General features: G+C 38.3%; 1 protein-coding gene across 4 annotated transcripts in view; it reads right to left on the reverse strand.

The window, feature by feature from the left end:
- The window catches only part of DYM (dymeclin), a 342,875-nt gene that overhangs the window by 278,102 nt on the left and 41,190 nt on the right, over positions 1-23,583 (reverse strand). For all 4 annotated transcript variants that reach the window (XM_072828553.1, XM_072828551.1, XM_072828554.1 and 1 more), the window contains 3 exons: positions 12,120-12,172; positions 1,924-2,017; positions 815-948 (listed from right to left, as the gene is read on the reverse strand). In XM_072828553.1, coding sequence (XP_072684654.1) covers positions 815-948; positions 1,924-2,017; positions 12,120-12,172 — 281 coding nt within the window. The remainder of the gene's footprint in view (positions 1-814; positions 949-1,923; positions 2,018-12,119; positions 12,173-23,583) is intronic.

Here is a 23,583-nt window from a genome sequence, read left to right on the forward strand (position 1 = left end):
GAAGACATTTATTTTGTCAAACTCAAAATCGATGTATAAAGCTCTAGGTAGACAAAAAGCCTAATGAGAGAGATGTGCTTTAAAAAATGAACCCAGGAACCTTAGCAACAATGTCTTTGCCCTCAAAGTTAGCCATATTCCCCGTATTTCATTAAGAATCTCATTCTGCCCTTCTACTTTCTAGGTTGTAAGTTTTAATTTTACAAAATGAAACACACCATCTTGAAAACTACAGACCCTCCTAACCACCGGCAAAAAAAAAAAAACAACAACAAATCCTTGGCAATATCAGAAGATAATGGTAACCTTTCCCTTTGTCTTTAGAAAAAGACCACATATTTCAGTATCATAAAATTGTCCTTAACTGTTATTTCTGATCAAGTAGTCCCAAAGATCCAGAGATTGTTGTGTCCTTTGAAAGTAATCTTTAACATTTATAAAATCTGTAATTCTGATTGGTTGTCTCCCTTAATATGTCACCCAGGTAAAGATACTGAAGTTGACATCTCTGTTTTCTGAAAGGTATATTTGTGGTTTTTAATTTTATTTTACATATGCACAGAAGTTGAAAGTAAATAAAAGCTTCAATCCTACTGGCTTCCTTGTTTAAAAAGAAAAAGAAAAAAAAGAAATTGAGAGTCTTGGCCATCTGAAATTAATATAGGAGAAAAAACAGTGACAGAGCCAGGTCATTTCAAAAATGAAAATGATGAAAAGAAAAACAGAATTTTCAAAATTATACTTTTATTCCTCAAATTTTATCCTTCTATGTCACTCATGCTATCCCTAGAACATCTTCAAATGTAACACTTACTGTAACTGCCAGGAGATTTTTCTTCATAAGTAAAATGAAGTTGCAGTTCCTCCTCTGACATCTCACAGATGAACACTTTCAGCAAACAGCAAATAATAAACAAAGCATTGTGTGTCTGCCAAATGAAGATGTGGCTAGAAAGAAAATACCAAAATTACACAGAATTGGTATTTAATTTGGAGCACAGGCACTATCAAGTTCATGATTTCTCAGGCATTTTGCCCATTCTGTTTTATAATATAAAGACAATGTCCATATTTTTTCATGTCTCGTGATTTATTACACTATTCCAGTCTACTTCATATTTCATTCTGCGTATTTTACTTCATGAGTTAACCCAATAAAAACGTTTTCCTTAGGCATGACTGCTCTTTGTTCTTAACTTCATACATGTCCCACACACAGGCAGTTCAAAGAAAAGTAAAAAAAATTTTAAAAAGCATAGTAACATAAAGAGAATATATGCAAACATACAACCAAAATTTTAAGCAGGGCACTGCCACCAGCCCAGTACAATTTGTATTAAGTAACCATGAAACTCAACAAGAAAAATTTTAACTGACTTCAATACAATTTGTTTGGAAGCAGGGCAATGAATAATTTTTTAAGAGACTGACATCCAAAACTGGTTTTAAAAAATGCTTGAGTGCATAAAAGATTAACCTTCCAATGTATCAAATATAAAATTATAATATCTATGTTAGCTATACCGGAATTAAAATAAAAATAAAATAAAATTATATATCTAATCTGAATTTTCATTCATCTACTAGGAAAGGGAGAAAGAAAGATGTGGAATGAACTACTACTCAAACTTGGTATGAGCAACAGTGATAATGGGGAGGGAACTACCTTTTTTTTTTTTTTAATAATAATTACATCACTATGAACCTTAAGGAATATATTTCTGAATATTGTCTAAAATGCTGAAATCAAACAGATTCCAGAATTCATAATCTCACCACAATGACTTGGACAGTAAATTATAACTTTTTAATAATGAGAATTCCTTTTTAGCTTTCAAAAGACCACAATCTATTTCTACCAAAAAATGAAAAATACTCATATTGCTAAACATAAAGAGAACATGATTTAATCATCCAACTTACTTCTGACATTCTGCTGAAAGTTTTAGTTCTTTGGTTCTAGAAAGGAAGACTTTAATTAGTGCACCAAGGTTTCCTGTTCGAGGGTTGTTTATAACTGCAAGAGAAGGTAAAATTTTAAAAAGTTAAAATTAAAAACTGAAATCAAAGTGAACATATTAGAACATTATAAAACCTTCACAGACAAACCTTACTGTCAATTTCACATCTAATTAGGGAAATAATGAGAGAAATTGCTGCTTGGTCTTAATTCTGAACAAAAAATGATTTGCAAACTGAAAATATAGACACAATAGGCGAAAATAGCCAATTCAACTCAGAATTCAAAACTACAAAGAAAAAGATAGCTAATATTTATTCAATTAATACACACACATATACTTCTCTTTAGTAAAGCAAATGTTGGGATGCCTAGGTGGCTCAGTTGGTTAAGTGTCTGACTCTTGATCTCAATGGTTAAGTGTCTGACTCTTGATCTCAACTCGGGTCTTTTTTTTTTTTTTTTAAGATTTTATTTATTCATGAGAGACAGAGAGAGAGAGAGAGAGAGGCACAGAGACACAGGCAGAGGGAGAAGCAGGCTCTATACAGGAAGCCCAATGCGGGATTCAATCCTGGAACTCTGGGATCATGCCCTGAGCCAAAGGCAGACGCTCAACCACTGAGCCACCCAGGCATCCCTTTTTATTTTTTATTTTTTAAAGATTTTACATATTTATTCATGAGAAATATACAGAGAGAGACAGAGACATAGGCAGAGGGAGAATCAACTCAGGTCTTGATCTCAGGCTCAAGAGTTCAAGCCCCATGTTGGCCTCCATACTGAGTGTGGAACCTACTTTAAAAAAAGGAAGGGAAGGAGGAAGGGAAGGAAATATTTTTTTAAAAATGATCTCCAATATATAGATACAATAAATTACAATGGTAAAACTCTGTTCAGATAACCATAAATCATTCTAATGAAAAATAAACAGATATAAAGCAATATGGTCAAGGAGAAGCTATTTGATCAGATAAAATTTTCATGAATTTGTTTAAAAAAATTTTAAGTTTACATTTGGCCATTTCAGCAAATCGAGCCAGACAACCGAACAGGTACTGTGAGGAGAATGAGAAGATCAGGAGCACCTGGGTGGTTCAGCAGTTGAACGTCTGCCTCTGGCTTAGGGTGTGATCCCTAAATTCTGGGATTGAGTCCCACATCAGGCTCCCCCTGCAGGGAGCCTGTTTCTCCCTCTGCCTGTGTCTCTGCCTCTCTCTGTGTGTGTCTCTCATGAATAAATACATCTTTAAAAAAAGAGAGAATGAGAAGATCTGATTTCTAGATCCAAGTCTATAATTAACAGAATATTAAAACTCAGACCAACCTACTTTTCTTCTCCAATGTCAGTTTTCTCATCAAAAGAAACAACAGGTTAACAGACACTGACTAATTTATACAATAAGTGCTTTATACACATCATCTCACTTAATCCTCAAACCAACTCTGGGATAAATACCAACATCACCTCCATCTCACAGATCCTCCTGTCTACAATTGTTACTGCTCAAGGATACATCCTTGTTTACTGGTTCCAATCCTTGGCTCCAAAATGCTGTCCTATACCAACTCCTATTACCAACAAATCAGACATAATGGCAATAAAAGTCCTGTCTGCAAAGCAAACGAGGTATGTGATGGTTAATTTTATGCGCAGGCTGACTGGGCCACAAGACGCCCTGATATCTAGTGAAACATTATTTCTGGGTGTGCATGTGAAGTGTTTCTGCACTTTAATTTTCAACTGAGCAAAGCAGATTGGCCTTTCCAAAGTGGGTGGGCCTCATCTAACACATGAAAGGTCTGAACAGAACAAAAGTCAGAGGAAAGTTGAATCCTCTTCGCTTTATCTCTGCCTGTTGAGCTAATATGCTGGTCTTCTGCCCTTGGACAGGGACTTACAACACTGGCTCTCATGTTCCCAGGTCTTTGGACTTGGACTGAAATGCAGACCATTAGCTTTACTAGGTCTCTGGATAACCCTGACACATCACAGAAACACAAAAATTAAGAATCCATCAGAGCTAGAGACTATTATGCTAAGCAAAATAAGTGAGAGAAAGACCATATGATTTCACTCATATGTGGAATTTAAGTAAACAAATGAGCAAAGGAAATAAAAGAGACAGTGACACACAGAGAGAGAGAGAGAGAGAGAAACCAAGAAACAGACTCTCAACTATAGAGAACAAACTGATGGTCACCAGAGGGGAGATGGGTGGGGGGTGGAGGAAATACGGGATGAAGATTAAGGAGCATACTTGTGATGAGTACTGGGTGTGGTATGGAAGTGTTGGATCACTATGCTGTACACCTGAAACTAATATTACACTGTATGTTAGCTAACTGGAATTTAAATAAAAACTTAAAAAAGAAAACTCATCAGAAGGAAGAGACCCATTAGTCAGAACCTTTCATTTTACTAAGAAAAAGAGACCCAGAAAGGTTAAGTACTGAGCCCAAAATCAACAATGTTAGTGACAAATGCTAAGTCTTTCTGTTTTACAAATGGTTTTTTTTCTTTTAATATTAAATTTTATTTTGTTTTAATTTATTTATGATAGTTACACAGAGAGAGAGAGAGAGGCAGAGACACAGGCAGAGGGAGAAGCAGGCTCCATGCACCGGGAGCCCCACGTGGGATTCAATCCCGGGACTCCAGGATCGCGCCCTGGGCCAAAGGCAGGCGCTAAACCGCTGCGCCACCCAGGGATCCCTACAAATGGTTTTCAAACTGAGATTCCAGTTCTGAATATTTGTTTCTTTTTTAAAATCTCTTTAACTGTTTTGAAAAACGGAAATATAAACACTCAAACACATTGGCCTATGCTGCCAGAAAAAATCATTTTTATGCAGACCTGAGGTTTATGCTTTTGCTATCTCTATGCATATATCTGAACTTCTTGAAAATGTGTCAGAGATTTGGAAAAACGTGCAAACCCCTCATTATATTTTAAATATTTTAAAACCCAGGAACGTGCATATATACTTTTAAAAAATCATACATGGGAACAAGTACACCATTACAGAATACCTGCTTTGTGCTCGGTACCTGTCAAATTAACTCCGGTCTAGCAGCTAAGTAGGTGTGCTTGTCACAACTTGAGTCAATGCAAGTTACCATGTAACTTTCTCACAGTGATGTAACATTATAGCACCTTGTTATTCAACTGTGGTTCAAGGATGAGTGGCAAGAGCATTACTTGGGACCCTGCTAGATGTGCAGAACCCCAGTTCCACCACCCTGAACCTATTGAAGTTAACAATGCTTCTCAAAGTTTAATGTGCCTCTAAATCACAAAGCAGTTAAAAATAAAAAAAGATTTTGTTTATTTATTTGACAGAGAAAGAGAGAGAATGCATACAAGCATAAGCAGGGGGAGGGGGAGAAGGAGAAGCAGGCTCCCTGCTGAGCAGAGAGCCTGACATGGGGTTCAGTCCCAGGACCCAGAGCGGAAAGCAGACACTTAACTGACTGAGCAGCCCCAAGGCAGTCTTATTAAATTCTGATCTTGCTTGTGTCAAGTGTGACCTGAGATTCTGCAACAGTCTCTCCCAGGCGATGCCTCTTACTCCTGGACAGAGAACCGTACCTACGAGTAGCAAGGGGCATCATGTGCTCTAAGTTAGGGCAGGTTTTGTCCAGCTTTTATCATTAAGAATAGGTTTATAATTAGATATTAACTCTTCTCCGTTTCACTTTGAAACAAGTATTCCCTACTTCTCTTTCAAGCTTTGGGGTTTACTGAAAGAATATCCTAATATTACAGGATAAATGGTTTTTTAAAAAAAGTTATTGTTTGCCAGTGTGTAAATTATTATTATTGAGCTACTGTAAATCAAAACAAAATATTGAAACAATGAGCTGAGGATGATATGACTACAAACATAATTCAGAATCCCAGCTTCACAATCTTGTGTTCATTCAACAGCTCCTTTATTACTGAATGACTATAAGTAACTGTTTGAATTTATAAATGTTTAGCTTTAAAAAAAAAATTCCCCATGTTGTTGGAAAGAGCAATCAGCTACTAGACTAATGTAATTAAAGCTTCATACATCTTTTTTGTTCATTCATTCAGCATGTGTTCATTGAGCTATTTATATGTACCCAGCACTGTTCGGGGTACTAAGGGGATACTGAGAGTACCAGAGTACCTGGTCTTAATGGAGCTGACATTCTAACATAATTAAGTTTTCACAGGTATCTTACATAAGATGCAGAAGGGAAAATAAATTATTAAGACAAAGTACACTCCCTGATGTTTAAACACCACCACCCAAAGGTAGACACACGACATCCCAAAACATCTGGATGGAATTTAACAGGATCAAAGTTAATTGGCAAAAATCAAATCTTATGGGGGTACCTGGGTGGCCCAATTGTTGAACATCTAAGTCTTGATTTCAGCTCAGGTCATTATCATGAGTTCAAGCCTCACATGGAGCCCTGGGCTCGGCAGGGAATCTGCTTGGGATTCTCTCCCTCACTCTCTGCCCCTATCCCCTCGTGTGTGCGTGCTCTCTAATAAATAAAGAAATAAATACATAAATCTTAAAAAAAAGAAATATCAAATATTATGTTGAAGTTGAATAAGCTTCCAAAGACAGATCAGGAATGGAACAGCTGACAGGAAGGCAGAGAAGCATAATGGAACTAGACTACAGAACCTGACTAGGTTCAAATCCCAGCTCCATCACTGACTAGCTGTGACACCCAACAACTTACTTGACCTCTCCATGCCTCAGTGTCCTCAACTGTAAAATTCAAATAAAAATGGTACTTAAATTAAAAATTAACTCTTTTGACACTAGAACTTGAACTTGTAGCAATCTGTTAAGTAGCTTTTGTGTAACAAAGGGGCTTCCTTATCTCTACAGGAGTTCAAGCAAAGTCTAACACTCAGATAAGGGTATTTAAAGAGAATTTCCATCTGGGTGAGAGGGTGGACTTGCTTCCAGCCCTGAAACGACCTTTCACAATATTTCACTAATATGCCCATGCGTCCCCAAATCCAATACCAAATACACAGAAAATACAGAGGACAGAGGATGCAATCAACAACATTTACATTGTGGGAAACTCTACTACCCATTTTCTTCCATAGGTAGAGAGAAGAAAAAGGAGAAACCATTGCAGGAAGAAACTAGCTATGGAAAGAATCATAGGGGATCCCTGGGTGTCTCAGGGGTTTAGCGCCTGCCTTTGGCCCAGGGCGCGATCCTGGAGTTCCAGGATCAAGTCCCGCGTCGGGCTCTTGGCATAGAGCCTGCATCTCCCTCCTCCTGTGTCTCTGCCTCTCTCTCTCTCTCTCTCTCTCTCTCTCTGTGTCTATCATGAACAAATTAATAAATAAATATTTTTTAAAAAATCATAAAGACATACCAACCAATAACAACATATAGACTTTATTTGGTTCCTGATTCACAGAAACTAAGACAATTAAAAATCTGAACACTCAGTGGATATTTTATAATGCTAAAAACAGTCTTCTAGTAAGATCATGGTATTGCTTTCCTTTAAAACAATTCTTATGAAATATCCTAAAATATTTATGGATGAAATGATAGGATTCCTGAGGTTTTTATTTAAAATGTGAGAACATACTGCTTTCTGTTGTTTCGTGTATCGTTTCCCCTTGTTAGCTCTTCTGTACATATTTCATACTTCCATGTATGAGGGGAACGTAATGGGTGAAAGATACAGATGAGACCTACCCATGAGGTGAAAATGAGTGAGGATGGAAATGAGCTTACAGCCATTTATTATGTTATTCGACCCTCAATTCTAAAAGTGTGAAATTTTTAAAAATCACTCATGAAAACATACAGATACGAGTTCACAGAAATGCTAATTCCAGATAGATAGTCCTTCCCCCAAAAAACAGAGAACACTTTCACCAACTACAGAGTTTAAAGAACTGATATAAGTATTTATTCGGTAATCAATGGGTGGTTAGCATGGCTAACTGCTTGAAAGTACCTCTGAGGAGAAAATCTCCCCCTCACTGTCTACTCCAGTCAGTAAAACTTATATCCCACCAAGTCACTTTCTACACCAACACTGAGGCTACAACCCCCAGAAAACAACTAGGAAGAAATAAACATGTCAGACACAGAGCAACATATGCTAGAGGGCACAGGTAGAAAAATTGTTGATCCAGATGTTCAATCCAGGAATGTTATAATCCCTTCACACTCCAAAGCCAAGGAGTAAGGGCAAGGGAAGGTCCCATTTAAACCAAACAAAACCTACACAAAATAAAACCTTCCTGGATTCCAGAAATTAGGTTGGAAAGCAGCACCACTGGCTGCCTTCAGGCTAAAATAACAGCAGATTCAACAAGCACCTACCGGATCCACAAGAGGGACAAGGTTAATAAATGACAGCAAACAACGTGCCTATGTGGGTACTCCCTGTGCCTTTACCCTGCTTTATTTTTCCAAAGAGATGTATCACATGAAAGTAGGTGTATTTATTTATTTATGATCTGACTCCTCTACTCAGACACATCCATGAATCTAGGTGAGTCTTCTTTGCCAGAACATAGACTACATTATGGAATATATAGCACAGGGTATAGGTATAGGAAAGAGTCTATAATACAGCAGGTGGCTCAATAAATATATGCTGGTTTATAAAAACAGTAATAGTAACACTGGGATAAGGAATAGGCTATGCTAAAATTTTAGCCAAAGATCTGAATGAAAACTGTCAAATTGGGGGTAGGGGGTATGCCTGGCTGGCTGGCTGAATCAGCACAGCATGTGACTCCTGATCTTGGGGTCGTGAGCTCAAGCCCCGCATTGGGTGTGGACCCTAAATTGAAAAAAGTAAATAATTTTTTTAGAACTGTCAAACAAATTTAGTCACAAGCATCATCAGTGGAAGATGAGAAAATCATCTATTTAAAAAAACAACAGAAAGCCACTGGGAAAAATGAGTATAATGAAAAGAGAGCAGTCTGATATCCAGGAAAAACAAAGAATGATTTAAAAAAAAAAAGGGGGGGGGAGCCTAGGTGGCGCAGCGGTTTGGCGCCAGCCTTTGGCCCAGGGCGCGATCCTGAAGACCCGGGATCGAATCCCACATCGGGCTCCTGGTGCATGGAGTCTGCTTCTCCCTCTGCCTAGTCTCTGCCTCTCTCTCTCTCTCTCTCTCTCTCTCTCTCTGTGACTATCATAAATAAAAATTAAAAATAAATAAAATCTTTAAAAAAAAAAGATGCACTAGAATCTTGACAGAATTGTAATATATAAAACACTGATTCAAAGACATAAAGGAGGAAATTCAAGAAAAGAAAGACGAAGAAAAAGAAGATACAGAAAGCAAAGAACAGAGATCCAACCTAAATGTTAATGAGTGATCCTAAGTTGGGGGAGAAGAAACTCAAACACAAGTAAAACCAAAACCATAACTAAAGGCAACTCCAGAATTGAAAAGACCTTAAGAAGCCAAAAAAAAAAAACAAACACAAAAAAAAACAAAATTCATCAAAATTACAAGCAAAAATCATTTTAAAAAAGTATATTGAGGAACACTTAATTGTAATGATTAAAGGAAAAAGTCTAATGAAAAAAGAAGCCAAAAAAAAAAAAAAAAAATTTAGGGCCCTCTCAGGTAAGTACCTCCTTACACCATATACAAAAATAAATTCGAAGTGGATTAAAGACCTACCTACATGTAAGATCTGAAACCATAAAACTACTAAATGAACACACAGGCAGTAAATTTGTAGTTCAGTCTTAGTAATATTTTTTGGGGTCTGTCTTCTCAGGCAAAAGCAACAAAAACAAGTGGGACTCCATAATACTAAAAAGCTTCTGCACAATGAAGGAAACCATGAACAAAATGAAAAGACAATCTTGTGAATGGCAGAAGATATTTGCAAATGATAAATCCAATAAGAAGTTAATATCCAGGGCAGCCCGGGTGGCTCAGCGGTTTAGTGCCGCCTTCAGCCCAGGGCCTGATTCTGGAGACCCGGGATCGAGTCCCACATCGGGCTCCCTGCAAGGAGCCTGCTTCTCCCTCTGCCCATGTCTCTGCCTCTCTCTCGCTCTGTCTCTCTGGGTCTTTCGTGAATAAATAAATAAAATCTTAAAAAAAAAAAAAAGAAGTTAATATCCAGGGGCACCTGGCTGGCTCGGTCAATGGAGCATGCGACTCTTGGCCTCAGCATTGTAAGTTCCAGCCTCATCATGCTGAGTGTAGAGATTACTTAAAAATAGTTTTTTAAAAAGTTAATATTCAAAATTTGTAAAGAACTCATACAACTCAACACACACACACACACACACACACACACACACACACACACACACCTTGATTAAAAAATAGGCTTAAGGGGATCCCTGGGTGGCTCAGCAGTTTGGCGCCTGCCTTAGGCCCAGGGCCTGATCCTGGAGACCCCAGATCAAGTCCCACTTCGGGCTCCCTGCATGGAGCCTGCTTCTCCCTCTGTCTGTGTCTCTGCCTCTCTCTCCGTGTCTTTCATGAATAAATAAATAAAATTTTTTAAAAAATAGGCTTAAGACCTGACAGATATTTTTCCAAACAAGACATACTCATGGCCAACAGACACAAGAAAAGATGCTCAACATCACTGGTCATCAGGGAAACGTAAGTCAAAATCACAATGAGTTATCACTTCACATCTATCAGCATGGCTAAAATCAAAAAGACAGGCAGCCCAGGTGGCTCAGCGGTTTAGCACTGCCTTTGGCCCAGGGCCTGATCCTGGAGACCCAGGATCAAGTCCCACATTGGGCTCCCTGTGTGGAGCCTGCTTCTCCCTCTGCCTGTGTCTCTGCCTCTCTTTCTCTCTGTGTCTCTAATAAATAAAGTCTTTAAAAAATAAATTCCTTAAAAAAAATCAAATCAAATCAAATAAAAAAGACAAGAAATAGCAAGTGCTGGAGGGGAAGTGGAGAAAGGGGAACCCTCGTGCAAAACTGGTAGGAAACGTAAACTAGTGTAGCTACTTTGGAAAACAGGATGAAGATTCCTCAAAAAATTAAAAATAGAACATATGACCCAGCAATTCCACTTCCAGGTGAAGTGGAATTTTCATTTTCTGAAGAAAATGAAAATACTAATTTCAAAAGATATCTGTACCCCTGGGTTCACTGCAGCATCTACAGTAGCCAAGATACAGAAGCAGCCCATGTGTCTGCTGATAGATGAATGGATAAAGAGAATGTGGTGTATATACACAATGGAATATTACTCTGCCATAAATAAGAATGAAAACTTGCCATTTATGCCAACATGGATGGACCTCGAGGGTACTGTGCTAAGTGAATAAAGTCTGAGAAAAACCAATACTGGATGATTTCACCTATATGTGGAAAAGAAAAAAGAAGAAAAAAGAAAAGAAAAGAAAAGAAAAGAAAAGAAAAGAAAAGAAAAGAAAAGAAAAGAAAAGAGAAAAGAAGAAAATAAAAGAAAGAAAATAAAGAAAAGAAAAGAAAGAAAAAGAAAGAAGAGAAATAAAGGAAGAAAACAAAGAAAAAGAAAAGAGAAAAGAAAAGAAAAGAAAAGAAAAGAAAAGAAAGAAAAGAAAAAAGAAGAAAAGAGTAAAAAAAAACAGACTCATACATATAGAAAACAAAGTGGTAGTTGCTGGGGGCAGCGGGGGGCGGAATGGGTGATACAGGCGGAGGGGATTAAGAGGTATAAATTTCCATTTATAAAATAAGTCACAGGGATTGTGAAGGACAGCACAGGAAATATAGTAATATTGTAATATCTGTGTATGAGGACAGATAGTAATTAGACTTATGGTGAACATTCTATAATGTATATAAATGTCAAATCAAAATCAAATCACTGTTGCACACCTAAACCTAATGTAATATTGTATGTCAATTATTCTTCAACTAAAAGAAAAGAACAAGCTGAAAGAGTGTACAGCTTAGCAGAGTCCACCACCACTCCTACAAGTAAGCTAAACAGGTGTCTTATTGCTATTGACTAAATGTTCCCTTCCAGTGGCATCACTGAGCACCATGAATAGAAGTAATTATTATTAAATATTATCATCAGGAACATGTCACTTCATCAGTTCAATTCATATTACACTACTGAAATGTATAACAGAAATTTTGAAATACATGCCATACACACACATACACACATGCTCACTTTGCCCCTTACCTAAAGACCTGCAGACTGAAATGGTTGCTTCCTCCAAAAGCTTCAGCTCGGTGCTGGAGAGACAGAAGAAAGGTAATTAATAACTACAACACTACATATGTACAACCTTAGTTAAAGAAATATATAAAGAGAAAAACAACTTAGAAGAATATAGTATACAGTGATAAATGATAAAAATCAACAAAATAAACCTTCTATTTTTAACATAATTAGAAAATGTACTACAATTCTCAATATGAGATTCCTAAAAGAAAAGCACTCGAGAAGCCCTGCCTTTCAGGCATTGGGGCAGGGAGAAGAGATTAGTGGAAAGACTTAGAAAAATGCAAGAAAGTCCCTCCAAAGTACCAAGCATAGAGCAGGGGCCCTATCTGCCCCATTCTAACGGCTGTACCAATCATGGGGTTATAGTTATTTGGGGGAAATGCCATTATTTTTAGGAGATACATGGAGTCTCATGATACCTGCAATACCTTCAAACAGATCAACAACAAAAAAAGGAACAAGGCAAGAAAAGAGAGAGAACACACACATTAAGCTTCAATAATTTGTAACCATATAGAAAAACAGAAACAGAGACAGACACAAAAAGATACAAAGACAAGAGGTACAGACAGAGACAGACATAAAACTCAGGAAAAAAACACAAGTGAAAGCTTATGACACTGGATTCAGCAATGATTTCTTGGATGTAACACCAAAAACAAAGACATTAAAAGAAAAAATATTTAAATTGGGTTTTATCAAAATTAAAAGCTTTTGCACATCAAAGGATACTATCACAGAGTGAGAAGTCAATCCAACAGGAGAAAATATTTGCAAATCATGTATCTGATAAGAGACGGATATCCAGAATACACACAAAAAAAAAAACAAAAAAAAAATCTGACTCAACAACCAAAAACAAACCAATTTAAACAATTTAAAAATGAGCAAAGGATTTAAACGGACATTTCCCACTGGCCCCTATAAAGCTGCTATACCTCCTAGTCTCGGGGTCCAAGTCCCTGCTCCGCTGTGTTGGGTACACTTGCATCCAGGCTTGAGCTTGTAAATAAACCCTCATGTGTTTGTAAAAAATAATAATAATAATAAAAATAAAAAATAAAAATAAACAGACATTTCTCCAAAGAAGACATACAAAAAGCTAACAGGTATATATGAAAAGATGTGCAACAACACTAGGCATTAGGAAAATGTAAATCAAAACCCCAATGAGATACCACTTTCACACCTATTAAAGTGGCTATTTAAAAAAAAAGGGAAAGAAAGAGAATGCAGGGGATCCCTGGGTGGCTCAGCGGTTTAGCGCCTGCCCAGGGTGTGATCCTGGAGTCCCAGGATAGAGTCCCACTTCAAGCTCCTTGCATGGAGCTTGCTTATCCCTCTGCCTGTGTCTCTGTCTCTGTCTCTCTCTCTGTCACTAAAAAATAAAGGAGGAATCTGCTTCTCCCTCTCCCTCTAATAAATAAATATATATTCTTTTAAATGGTGAAAATGATCACTTTTATGTTGTATACATTTTGCCGCAATAAAAAAAAAAAGCACATTCCAATTCCAGCTCAAGTTATGAGCTATGTGACCTTGGGCTAGTATCTTAACTCTTTATGTCTTAGTTTCCTCATATACACAACAGAGATGATAATGAGCCTGCCTATTCCACAGGCATCGTCATCACTAAATTATATAACATGTAGGAAGTGCTTAGAACAACGTGCAGCACAAAGTAAAACTTCAGGAAATGAGAGTTAGTATTGATTCCAAAATGTAGTAGGCTTTGCCCCCAATTAATTAAAATAATGCTTTACACCTGTATAATCCTTTAAATGTTTTTCACAGCACTTTTAAATTTATTAGCACATTTAAATCCCATGACGATCTCTTCTAATAAACACAACAGTTATAAACCCTTTTTATCTACACATAAATACATAGGAAATGTATTATTAAAATTAATTTCATCTGCTTCACTTTTCTAAAGTGGCTGTTGGAAAACCTTAAATTACATGTGCCTCCCCTTGAATTTGCATGATAGCTGCTCTAGAAACTGTCTCCTGACAACTGAAGACAGTATCAGGTCTAAGTGTTATACACACAAAGCTAAAACCCACTCATTACTTCAGTGAACATGCCATTCCCTTAAGAATCTCAAGTTATATTCAAATTCAAAAAGATAAATGTCTTTTCAAAGTTAAATCTGTAAGTTTCTCCCAAGAGGGAAGATTTTTTTTTTAGGCAAAATAACCCAGAAATGATCCTACAATAAAGCGTGTATGGGTCTCTAGTCTTTATCACTGCATTTTTATTTTCTTTACAAAAACATTTTGGGTGTCTGCCCACCGCACAATGTCTTGTCAGTCTGCTGCTCTCCCCATCCTTTTCTTTTACCTTCCCACCTTATTTCTCAAGGGTGAGCGGAGCCAGACAGGCTTGTTCGGCATGACCCCACTCCCTGGCCACTGCTGACTCCATCAGGGATAGAAATCTAAGATAAGCCAGTCTTGGTGAATTTGGAACGGAGACAGAAAAGACAGGTTTTCCATACTTGGCTGCAAAGCTGAGGCTCAAGGGAAACCATCCTCTGTCCACAGAGAAGCAGACAAAGCTGATTAGTAAGAAAAATGAGTAAAAGCTTTGAGGAGAGAAGCAGAGACTAACAGAAAGGACCCTCAGAATTCTTGTTGTGCTTGCCATTCTTGGGGCCAGTTCTTCCTACAGCCTGTCTTCTTGATGCTGGGATTCAGGATCCAAGGATCCTGAGACATCCCCATCTCTTCATCACACATGCCCCTTTTTCTGGCCTATGCAAAATCAAATTGATTTCTGTTAATAACAAAAAGATTTCTAATTAATAAATCACAGTGGTCAGATTTAATAATATATATTAGTAGTTGGCAAGAAGCAGAAACTGTGAATTAGTTTATTGGTTACTCGGGCAAAAAATAAAAGTAAAGAGGTATAAATGCAAAGGATTGTAAATAGCTTTATGAGGTTAATAAGTAGACCACATGCATAAAATCTGTTCCACTAGTGCTTCTACTTTCTTCGGTCAATAACACTCTCTTGAACTTGGCTGGAACCAAGAGCTTCAATTATACACATATGGATACAACCTTCAGAAGCTTCTAAGTCTGTCCATCCCTCAAACACTGCCTGGATGTTCAGGACATGCTGGTTTCTCCCAAAGATGCTGCCTCTGCCACCAGGTTACATGGAGAAATAAAGAAGCAGACAGACTATCTGGTGGAAGGGAAATACCAAGATCAAGGCCAGCTCCTGTGTAAGCTCATGGGAGGTGTACCCAACCTACCCTAGGAGCAGTCAAGGCAGGCATCCCAGAGGAAATAACCACAAGAGAAGTCAGTCTGGCAAACAACGGGGAGGGAAAAGAGGAGGGCTTTCCAGACATGGTAACAGCGCACGCAAAAAAGCACGGCATCACAGTGCCCAGCACATTCTGGAAATGTTAATCTACACCAGAGGACAGCAGATTAGAAGACTAGAAAAGTATACTAGACAGCTCAAGTCTGGAGTTCAGTCTCTCAACTTGTTCTCAACAGAAAGCCACTGGATGTTCCCAGAACACGGTTCAGATTTATTTTTCATACAATATTTACCAAAAAAAACAAAAAAACAAAAACAAAACAAAACAAAACAACAAAAAACAAAAACAATTAATTCCAACATCTTTAGTGAGGCTGGTATGGCCATCACTTCCTCCAGGAAATCTTCTCTGATCATCTAAGACCAGGTCATCCAAACACCCAATTATAAAACAGTAGTTGGGGCGGGGGGGGGGGGGGGGGGAATCCCTGGGTGGCTCAGCGGTTTAGCACCTGCCTTCGGCCCAGGGTGTGATCCTGGAGTCCTGGGATCAAGTCCCACATCAGGCTCCCTGCATGGAGCCTGCTTCTCCCTCTGCCTGTGTCTCTGCCTCAATCTGTGTGTCTCTCATGAATAAATAAATAAAATCTTTTAAAAAAAAAAAAAAAAAAAACAGTAGTTGGGGCAGCCTGGGTGGCTCAGCGGTTTAGCGCCACCTTCAGTTCCAGGGCATGATCCCAGAGATCCCGAATCAAGTCCCACATCAGGCTCCTTGTATGGAGCCTGCTTCTCCCTCTGCCTGTGTCTCTGCCTCTCTCTCTCTCTCTGTCTCTATGAATAAATAAATAAATAAAATCTTTAAAAAAATAAAAAATAAAACAGTAGTTGGTAGCAACACCGCCCAACTTCTTGTCCTTGACTCCCTCAACTTCGAGATCGTGGGCTCCTCGCTCATCTTGGCATTCACAGCCTGCGACAAAGCACGTGCATGACAAAAATGTACTGACTGAATAAATGCCGTTGTCAGACACTTTGAGGACAAAACTATTTCCCCCGTTCCTCAAGAAAGACTTCATATTCTCCAGCCCTCAAGGCAAGGTGTGCCCTGAAGTTTAATTTTTTATTAAAATATTTTTAAATACACTTATTTAATTCCAAACATGAAATACTATTTCTGTCTGAAGCAGTCTGATTTCTTTGTCACTCAAGGATGAAGAGACAGGGAAAGACCGGGAGTTACCACACCTCTCTTGGAAAGCTCCCTCTTGTACACCAGCCAGCACCTACCAGTCTGCGATTAGGCCCATCAGGCCCAGGTCCCCTACACACAGCTGTGATCTGAAACAGCATCACTGCCACCGCCTCCTCAACAACCACCACTTAGGGTCAGAAGCATCCCCAGTGCCCAGATTATAAGCACCATGAGACCAGGGAAAATATCTCGTTAACGCCGACATCCCCACTGTGCCTAGTACAGTGGCTCGGCCAAAAGAAAAACACTTGGTAATGACCTATTAAATCAAAGATTCACAGAGCTCTGTTTGTGGCAGTACCACTGGAACTCTCACACCCTGACGCCTTACTTGTTTCTACAAAGGAAATCAGCGAGGCACACCACCCCTGCCAAAAGTAACACACTGATCGTTATAATAAAATTCCCCTTCCTCTCATCCCTCCATCCTCCAATTTTCTAAACTTCCTGGAACATTTTAAGAATAATCTTCTTTCTCGTTTGCTTGATTTAGAGCTAAAATGAGGTGGTAAGCAACTGGGATGGTTGGTAACTGTCGCTGCGTATTATAGGCATCCATGCGCAGTACTGTTTTAGTTTAAACAAATGAGCTCAGATGTTCTGGCAGCAGGCAACTAACAAATCATCATATGCAGTAAATAAAAGTAAAATGGAGCTGCAAATATGCCAGTGTTTCCAAGACAATTACAATTAGAAACCAAATGTTTCTGAAGGCAGATTTGGGGCACTGAGAACATACAAAAAGGGGGCAAAAGGGCAGCAAATATTTATACCAATACAGATTCAATAAATTAGTACCACACAGAGTACTTCAAACTCATTGTTACATGTACACCATACAACTCCAGGTCAATTTTTTAAATGTGGATAACGGGAGAGTAGGGATAAATTATGCAAAACTAGTCATCTCTCAAACTTTTGCTAAAAGAACTAAACTCGGGGATCCCTGGGTGGCGCAGCGGTTTAGCGCCTGCCTTTGGCCCAGGGCGCGATCCTGGAGAACCAGGGTCGAATCCCACGTCGGGCTCCCAGTGTATGGAGCCTGCTTCTCCCTCTGCCTATGTCTCTCTCTCTCTCTCCCTGTGTGACTATCATAAATAAATAAATAAATAATTTTAAAAAAGTACTGTTGAATCCTATAAAAAAAAATAAATAAAAATAAAAAAGAACTAAACTCTAGATAAACCACCATACTGATCCAATGACTAGGTATCTCTTTCTGAAGCAATCCTTACATGTGATAAGGTATATCAGGCTCCTCCTTCTCAGTTTGGCCACTATTCTGGCAGCAACAAGAAGTCAAATGAAGTCACAAGAGTCACAGTTTTGCTGTGACACCCAGATGAAAGGGAGACCTATGCGACTAGAGATATTTTCCCAAGAATCCCAGAGTCTCACATACATATCCAAGAAAACACGAAACTGGTCTAGGGATTTTTCAGTTTTAAGAACCTTCATGGACTTCCCTTAAAATAATTCAGCAATGAAGTAGTTACTAAAATTTGCACAACCACAGGCAAATTCTTAAACATTACCACTGCCACTTCTGTTCCCTTCCTTCCTTTGATTTTATGAAGAGAATCTCCCTCACACTCTCCACATGCTTCTATGAGAGCCTCTAAGAAAAGTCTCCAGGGAATACCAGTACTACAGCTCAAGGATTTCTGAGTTGTCTCAAATAATCAATAAATCCATGCCACCTCCGTTGAATGTGCTAACATATAGCAAAACCAAGTAAAATAACCAGGAAGTGTAGGCAGCAGAGAAGAGTGGTATGAAAAAGTACAGCCAAAGAATGAAGAACCTCAATGTCACACTGAATTTGGATTTCATCCTGCTGCAAAGGGGAAGCCACTGAGCACAGAATCAAAAACACAAAGAAAACAACTCTCAAAGCAGCAGCAAGGTATTTAAAGTATACAATAGTTAAATGTCTGATCCTGACTACAACCATCTGAAGATTTTCAGGAAAAAAAGAAATGAATAGCACTAATGCCTCTAGTGATGCATATAATAAAGCCTAACCATGTACTCACAACAACACTATAATTAACTGCTGCAGCCAAACGTTGGGCCAGCAAACTTAGATAAACCACTAACTTAACTATTATTAAAGCAGAACACAGTCAAGTTTAAATGTTTAATGTTTAAAAATTCTAGTTGAATTCCACTAAAATTATATACCAAATTGGAACACTAGGAAGAAATATCAACACAAGAATACAGAATATCTCTGCAACCACAGAAGCCAGTCACTTTCATACTTCCACTCCAAGTGTATCTCAACAGTTCCCATCAATTAACAGACTGAGGCAACTGGCACATGAATTTCCAGTCACGTGGCCTGTTAACGAAAATGATGTATACCCCTGGCATAATGGAAAGAGTACATATTTTGAAGCCATGTGTTTAAGTTCCAGCTTCTTCGTTTCCTAATGGTATAACCAAGCCAAGTTACTTAGTCTGAGAGTCCCAGTTTCTCATCTGTGAAGCAGAGGTAAGGATACCACCTTCTATAGGACAGGGGTAAGCAGTATATGACAAGGTATGGAAAGTGCTCAGCACATAGCTCAATAAACGTGAGTTCCCAACCCACCATGGCAATAACACAAAACCATATGTAATAAACTATCAAATTTACATATATTTATTCCTTAACACACCTTACAAGTAATTTGCCAGCTTCCTTTGTCTTCCCCCCACCCCCACGACACAGGGAAGGATAAAACAAAAGTCAGTAATTTTTGAAGCAGTTTTACATGTTTTGTGTCAAACAACTGTACAATGATATGTTTGGGTTTTACTTATATTCATGTTTTACTATAGAAAAACAACCCTAGTGGATTATCAAGGTAATCAAAAGTCCTTATTCACCAAGTGAAATTGCTCAATATTAAGTAACTTTTAATAAATGGCAGAACAGAGACTCACATTTGGTAATTTTTCTTTTTTAAAAGACAATTTGGGGGGGAGCACCTGGGAGGCTCCATCAGTTAAGTGTCTGCCTTCAACTCAGGTCATGATCTCAGGGTCCTGGGATCAAGCCCCACGTCAGGCTCCCTGATTGGCAAGGAGTTTGCTTCTCCCTTTCCTCTCTGCTTCTCCCTGCTGCTCGTGCTCTCTCTCAAATAAATAAGAAATCTTTTGAAAAATGGTTTTTATTTTTATTATTGTAAAAACAAACCATACAAAAGGCATGAGGTAATACTACACAGCTATCAGAACTGCTAAATTTAAAAAAAAAAAAAGGGTGACAACATCAAATGCTGGCAAGGGGGTAGAGAAACTGGATCTCACATATATTACTGGTGGGAATAATAAATGATACAGCTGTTGGAAAACAGTTTGGCAGTTTTGTATAAAACCAAACATGCACTTGGTAACTATGCTTTTCATGGTGAGAATTTTGTTAATTTATATAATTATCATCTCACTAGGCTGTGTACCTGAAACTAACATGTCAACTATACTTCAATTAAAAATAAATTGAAAAAAATAAGAGAAACTTCAACCTGCACTGACCATACAACCCAGAAACTGCACTGTTGACCATTTGTCTCAAAGAAAAAAAAAAACTTATGCTCACCAGAAAACCTGTACACAAACGTTCATAGCAGCTTTACTCGTAATAGTCAAAAACTGGAAACAATCCAAACATCTTTCAATGGGTCACTGTCTAAACTATGGTACATACACAACAGACTACTACTCAGCAAGAAAAAAGGAATGACCTACTGATATATACAACTTGAATAGATCTCAAGGACACTGTGCATAGTGAAAAGAGCCAATCTCAAAATGTTTACATACCGTATTATTCCATTTATATAACTTTCTTGAAATAACAAAATGATAGAGATTAAAAATTGATCAATGGCTGCCAGGGATTGGAGATGAGGGGGTGGGGGATGTGTGCGGCTATAATAGGGAAAGCACAAGAGAGCCGTGTTGGGATAAAACAGGTAAGTATCTTGATTTTGGTAGTGGCTACAGGAGTCTATACATGTGATAAAACTGTGTAGACTTATGCATATACACACAAATGTGTCCATGTGTAACTACCTGCTGAAATCCCAGTAACCTTTGTGGATTATACCAATGTCAGTTTCCTGGCCTTGATACTGAACAATAGTTATGTCAGTTGTCATCACTGGGGGAGATGAGTGAAGGATGCCAGGACCTCCCTGTACCTTTCTGGCAACCTACTGTGAATCTGTAATTATATTGAACAAATTTTAAAAAGTAAATCATAAAAATAAAGCAACACAAACCTATACAAGAATTCTATAAATAAACACATTTTTGGGATCCCTGGGTGGCGCAGCCGTTTGGCACCTGCCTTTGGCTCAGGGCGTGATCCTGGAGACCCGGGATCAACTCCCACGTCAGGCTCCCGGTGCATTGAGCCTGCTTCTCCCTCTGCCTATGTCCCTGCCTCTTCTCTCTCTCTCTGTGACTACCGTAAATAAATTTTAAAAATAAATAAATAAATAAATAAATAAATAAATAAATAACATTTTTAAAAATACAGACATACATAATTTTGCTTGAATAAATTACACTATATGAATGTTTTTATAACTGGCTTTAACCCCTTAATATGCTGTGGATCTTTCCCCCTTTCTATAAACATATGATCATTTTTATGACTGTGTAATGTTACAGTGTACAGATGCATCATTTTAATTTTTTTAGCAGTCTCCTTACTCATGAACATTTAGGTTGATAGCAATCTTCCTTCACAAACATTGCTATGAATGCCATTACTCATGTATCTTTCTACGTATATTTCTGAACTTGTCCAATTATCTCAACATAAACTTCAGAAATGCAACTGCTAGGTCAATGAACACTTCTGTTCTGATGAATATTGCAAATTACATTGCAAAAAGATTTAACCAATTACCATTCCCACCAAAAGTGCATAACTGTGGCCTATAAGCCCACACATATTCCTAAATTTGCAAAATTACGAGCCCAGGTCTTTTGACACCAAATCCTGTGATCTCAATACTCAGATAAGCATATATTGACAGAAAGCAAGCATAAGCACCCATATGACACAGAATTTCTTTCCCCTTTGAAATGGCCTATTCAAAGGGATTCATAAAGGATGTGATGTCTGACATATTATCATGTCACTGTAAATTCAGAATAAATTCTATTTAACACCACCTAAACTCTTTCATCGCACCAGGCAGTCCATTTTTGTATGAAATAACATAGAGGCACATCAAGAACTATTACAGAGAGTGTTACAGCTCCTTTGGATTTAAACTACATGTCACAGTCCTCTGACCAAGAACTCTGGCCTTAACTTAAAAAATGATACCATTAACAAGTCAGGAAACAACAAATGTTGGAGAGGATGCAGAGAAAGGGGAACCCTCTTGCACTGCTAGTGGGATTGCAAGCTGGCGCAGCCACTCTGAAAAAGTATATGGAAGTTCCTTTCTTTTTATTTTTTTTAAAGATTTATTTATTCATGAGACACAGACTGAAAGAGAGAGAAGCAGAGACACAGGCAGAGGAAGAAGCAGGCTCCATGCAGAGAGCCTGATGTGGGACTGGATCCCAGATCCCGGGATTACAACCTGAGCTGAAGCTACCCAGGTGTCCCTGGAGGTTCCTAAAAAAGTGAAAATAGGGCCGGGCTGGGGAAAAAAAAAAAGTGAAAATAGAGCTACCCTATGACCTAGCAATTGCCCTACTAGGTATATACCCCAAAGATACAAATGTAGTGATCCAAAGGGGCACCTGCACCCCAATGTTTATAGCAACGTCCACAACAATTTATGAAAAGAGCCCAGATGTCCATCAACAGAATGACAATTACAAAGAATGGAACGGAATACTACTCAGCCATCAAAACAAATGAAATCTTGCCATCTGCAACAACATGGATGGAACTAGAAGGTATTATGCTAAGTGAAATAAGTTAATCAGGCAGCCCTGGTGGCACAGAGGTTTAGCGCCGCCTGCAGCCCGGGGTGTGATCCTGGAGACCCGGGATCGAGTCCCACATTGGGCTTCCTGCATGGAGCCTGCTTCTCCCTCTGCCTGTGTCTCTGCCTCTCTCTCTCTCGCTCTCTCTGAATAAATAAATAAAATCTTAAAAAAAAAAAAAAGAAATAAGTTAATCAGAGAAAGACAATTATAGGATTTCACTCATATGTGTAATTTAAGAAACAAAACAGAGGAGCATAGAGGAAGGGAGGGAAAAATAAAACAAGATGTAATCAAAGAGGGAGACAAACCATAAGAGACTCTTAACCATAGAAAACAAACTGAGGGTTGCTGGAGGCGTTGGGGTAGGGGGTGGCATAACTGGGCGATGGGCAGTAAGGGGGGCATGTGATGTAATGAGCACTGAGTGTATATAAAACTGATGAATTGCTGAACTAATAACAATCTATATGTTAACTGAATTCAAATTTTAAAAAATGGTAAGTGAAGAAGACACAGAAATGTTCAGTTTTGATAGAAAAGGGAAAAAATTAGCAAATATTAAGTAAAAAATTGTGGATACTTTTTCATTATAGAAATAGATGATCAGCTATATCAGCCACTTATGCAGAAAAAGTCTCCAAATGTCTTCAGCCTCAATGTACAAAGTAACAGAAGAGGAACAACCTTATCCCTGCTAGTTAGATCTGCTCTCCACAACCGCAGATACCCAGACATCAGTTTGTTAATGGAAGAACGAAAAGACCGGAGCTCTGTTTGGAGCACACGCCCCTCCATTCTTCAACACAGTACCACTGTGAGACGGCAAGCAGTTTCCAAAACTGACCAATAAACAAGAAAGAACATTTGTTGGTAGGGAAAAAAAAGGTAATTTCACATGAAGCCTGTAGTTCAAGAATTCAGGTTTCTGCAACCAAAATA

The sequence above is a fragment of the Canis lupus genome, chromosome 6 (genome assembly GCF_048164855.1).
Source record: "Canis lupus baileyi chromosome 6, mCanLup2.hap1, whole genome shotgun sequence".
Classification (NCBI taxonomy): Eukaryota; Metazoa; Chordata; class Mammalia; order Carnivora; family Canidae; genus Canis; species Canis lupus.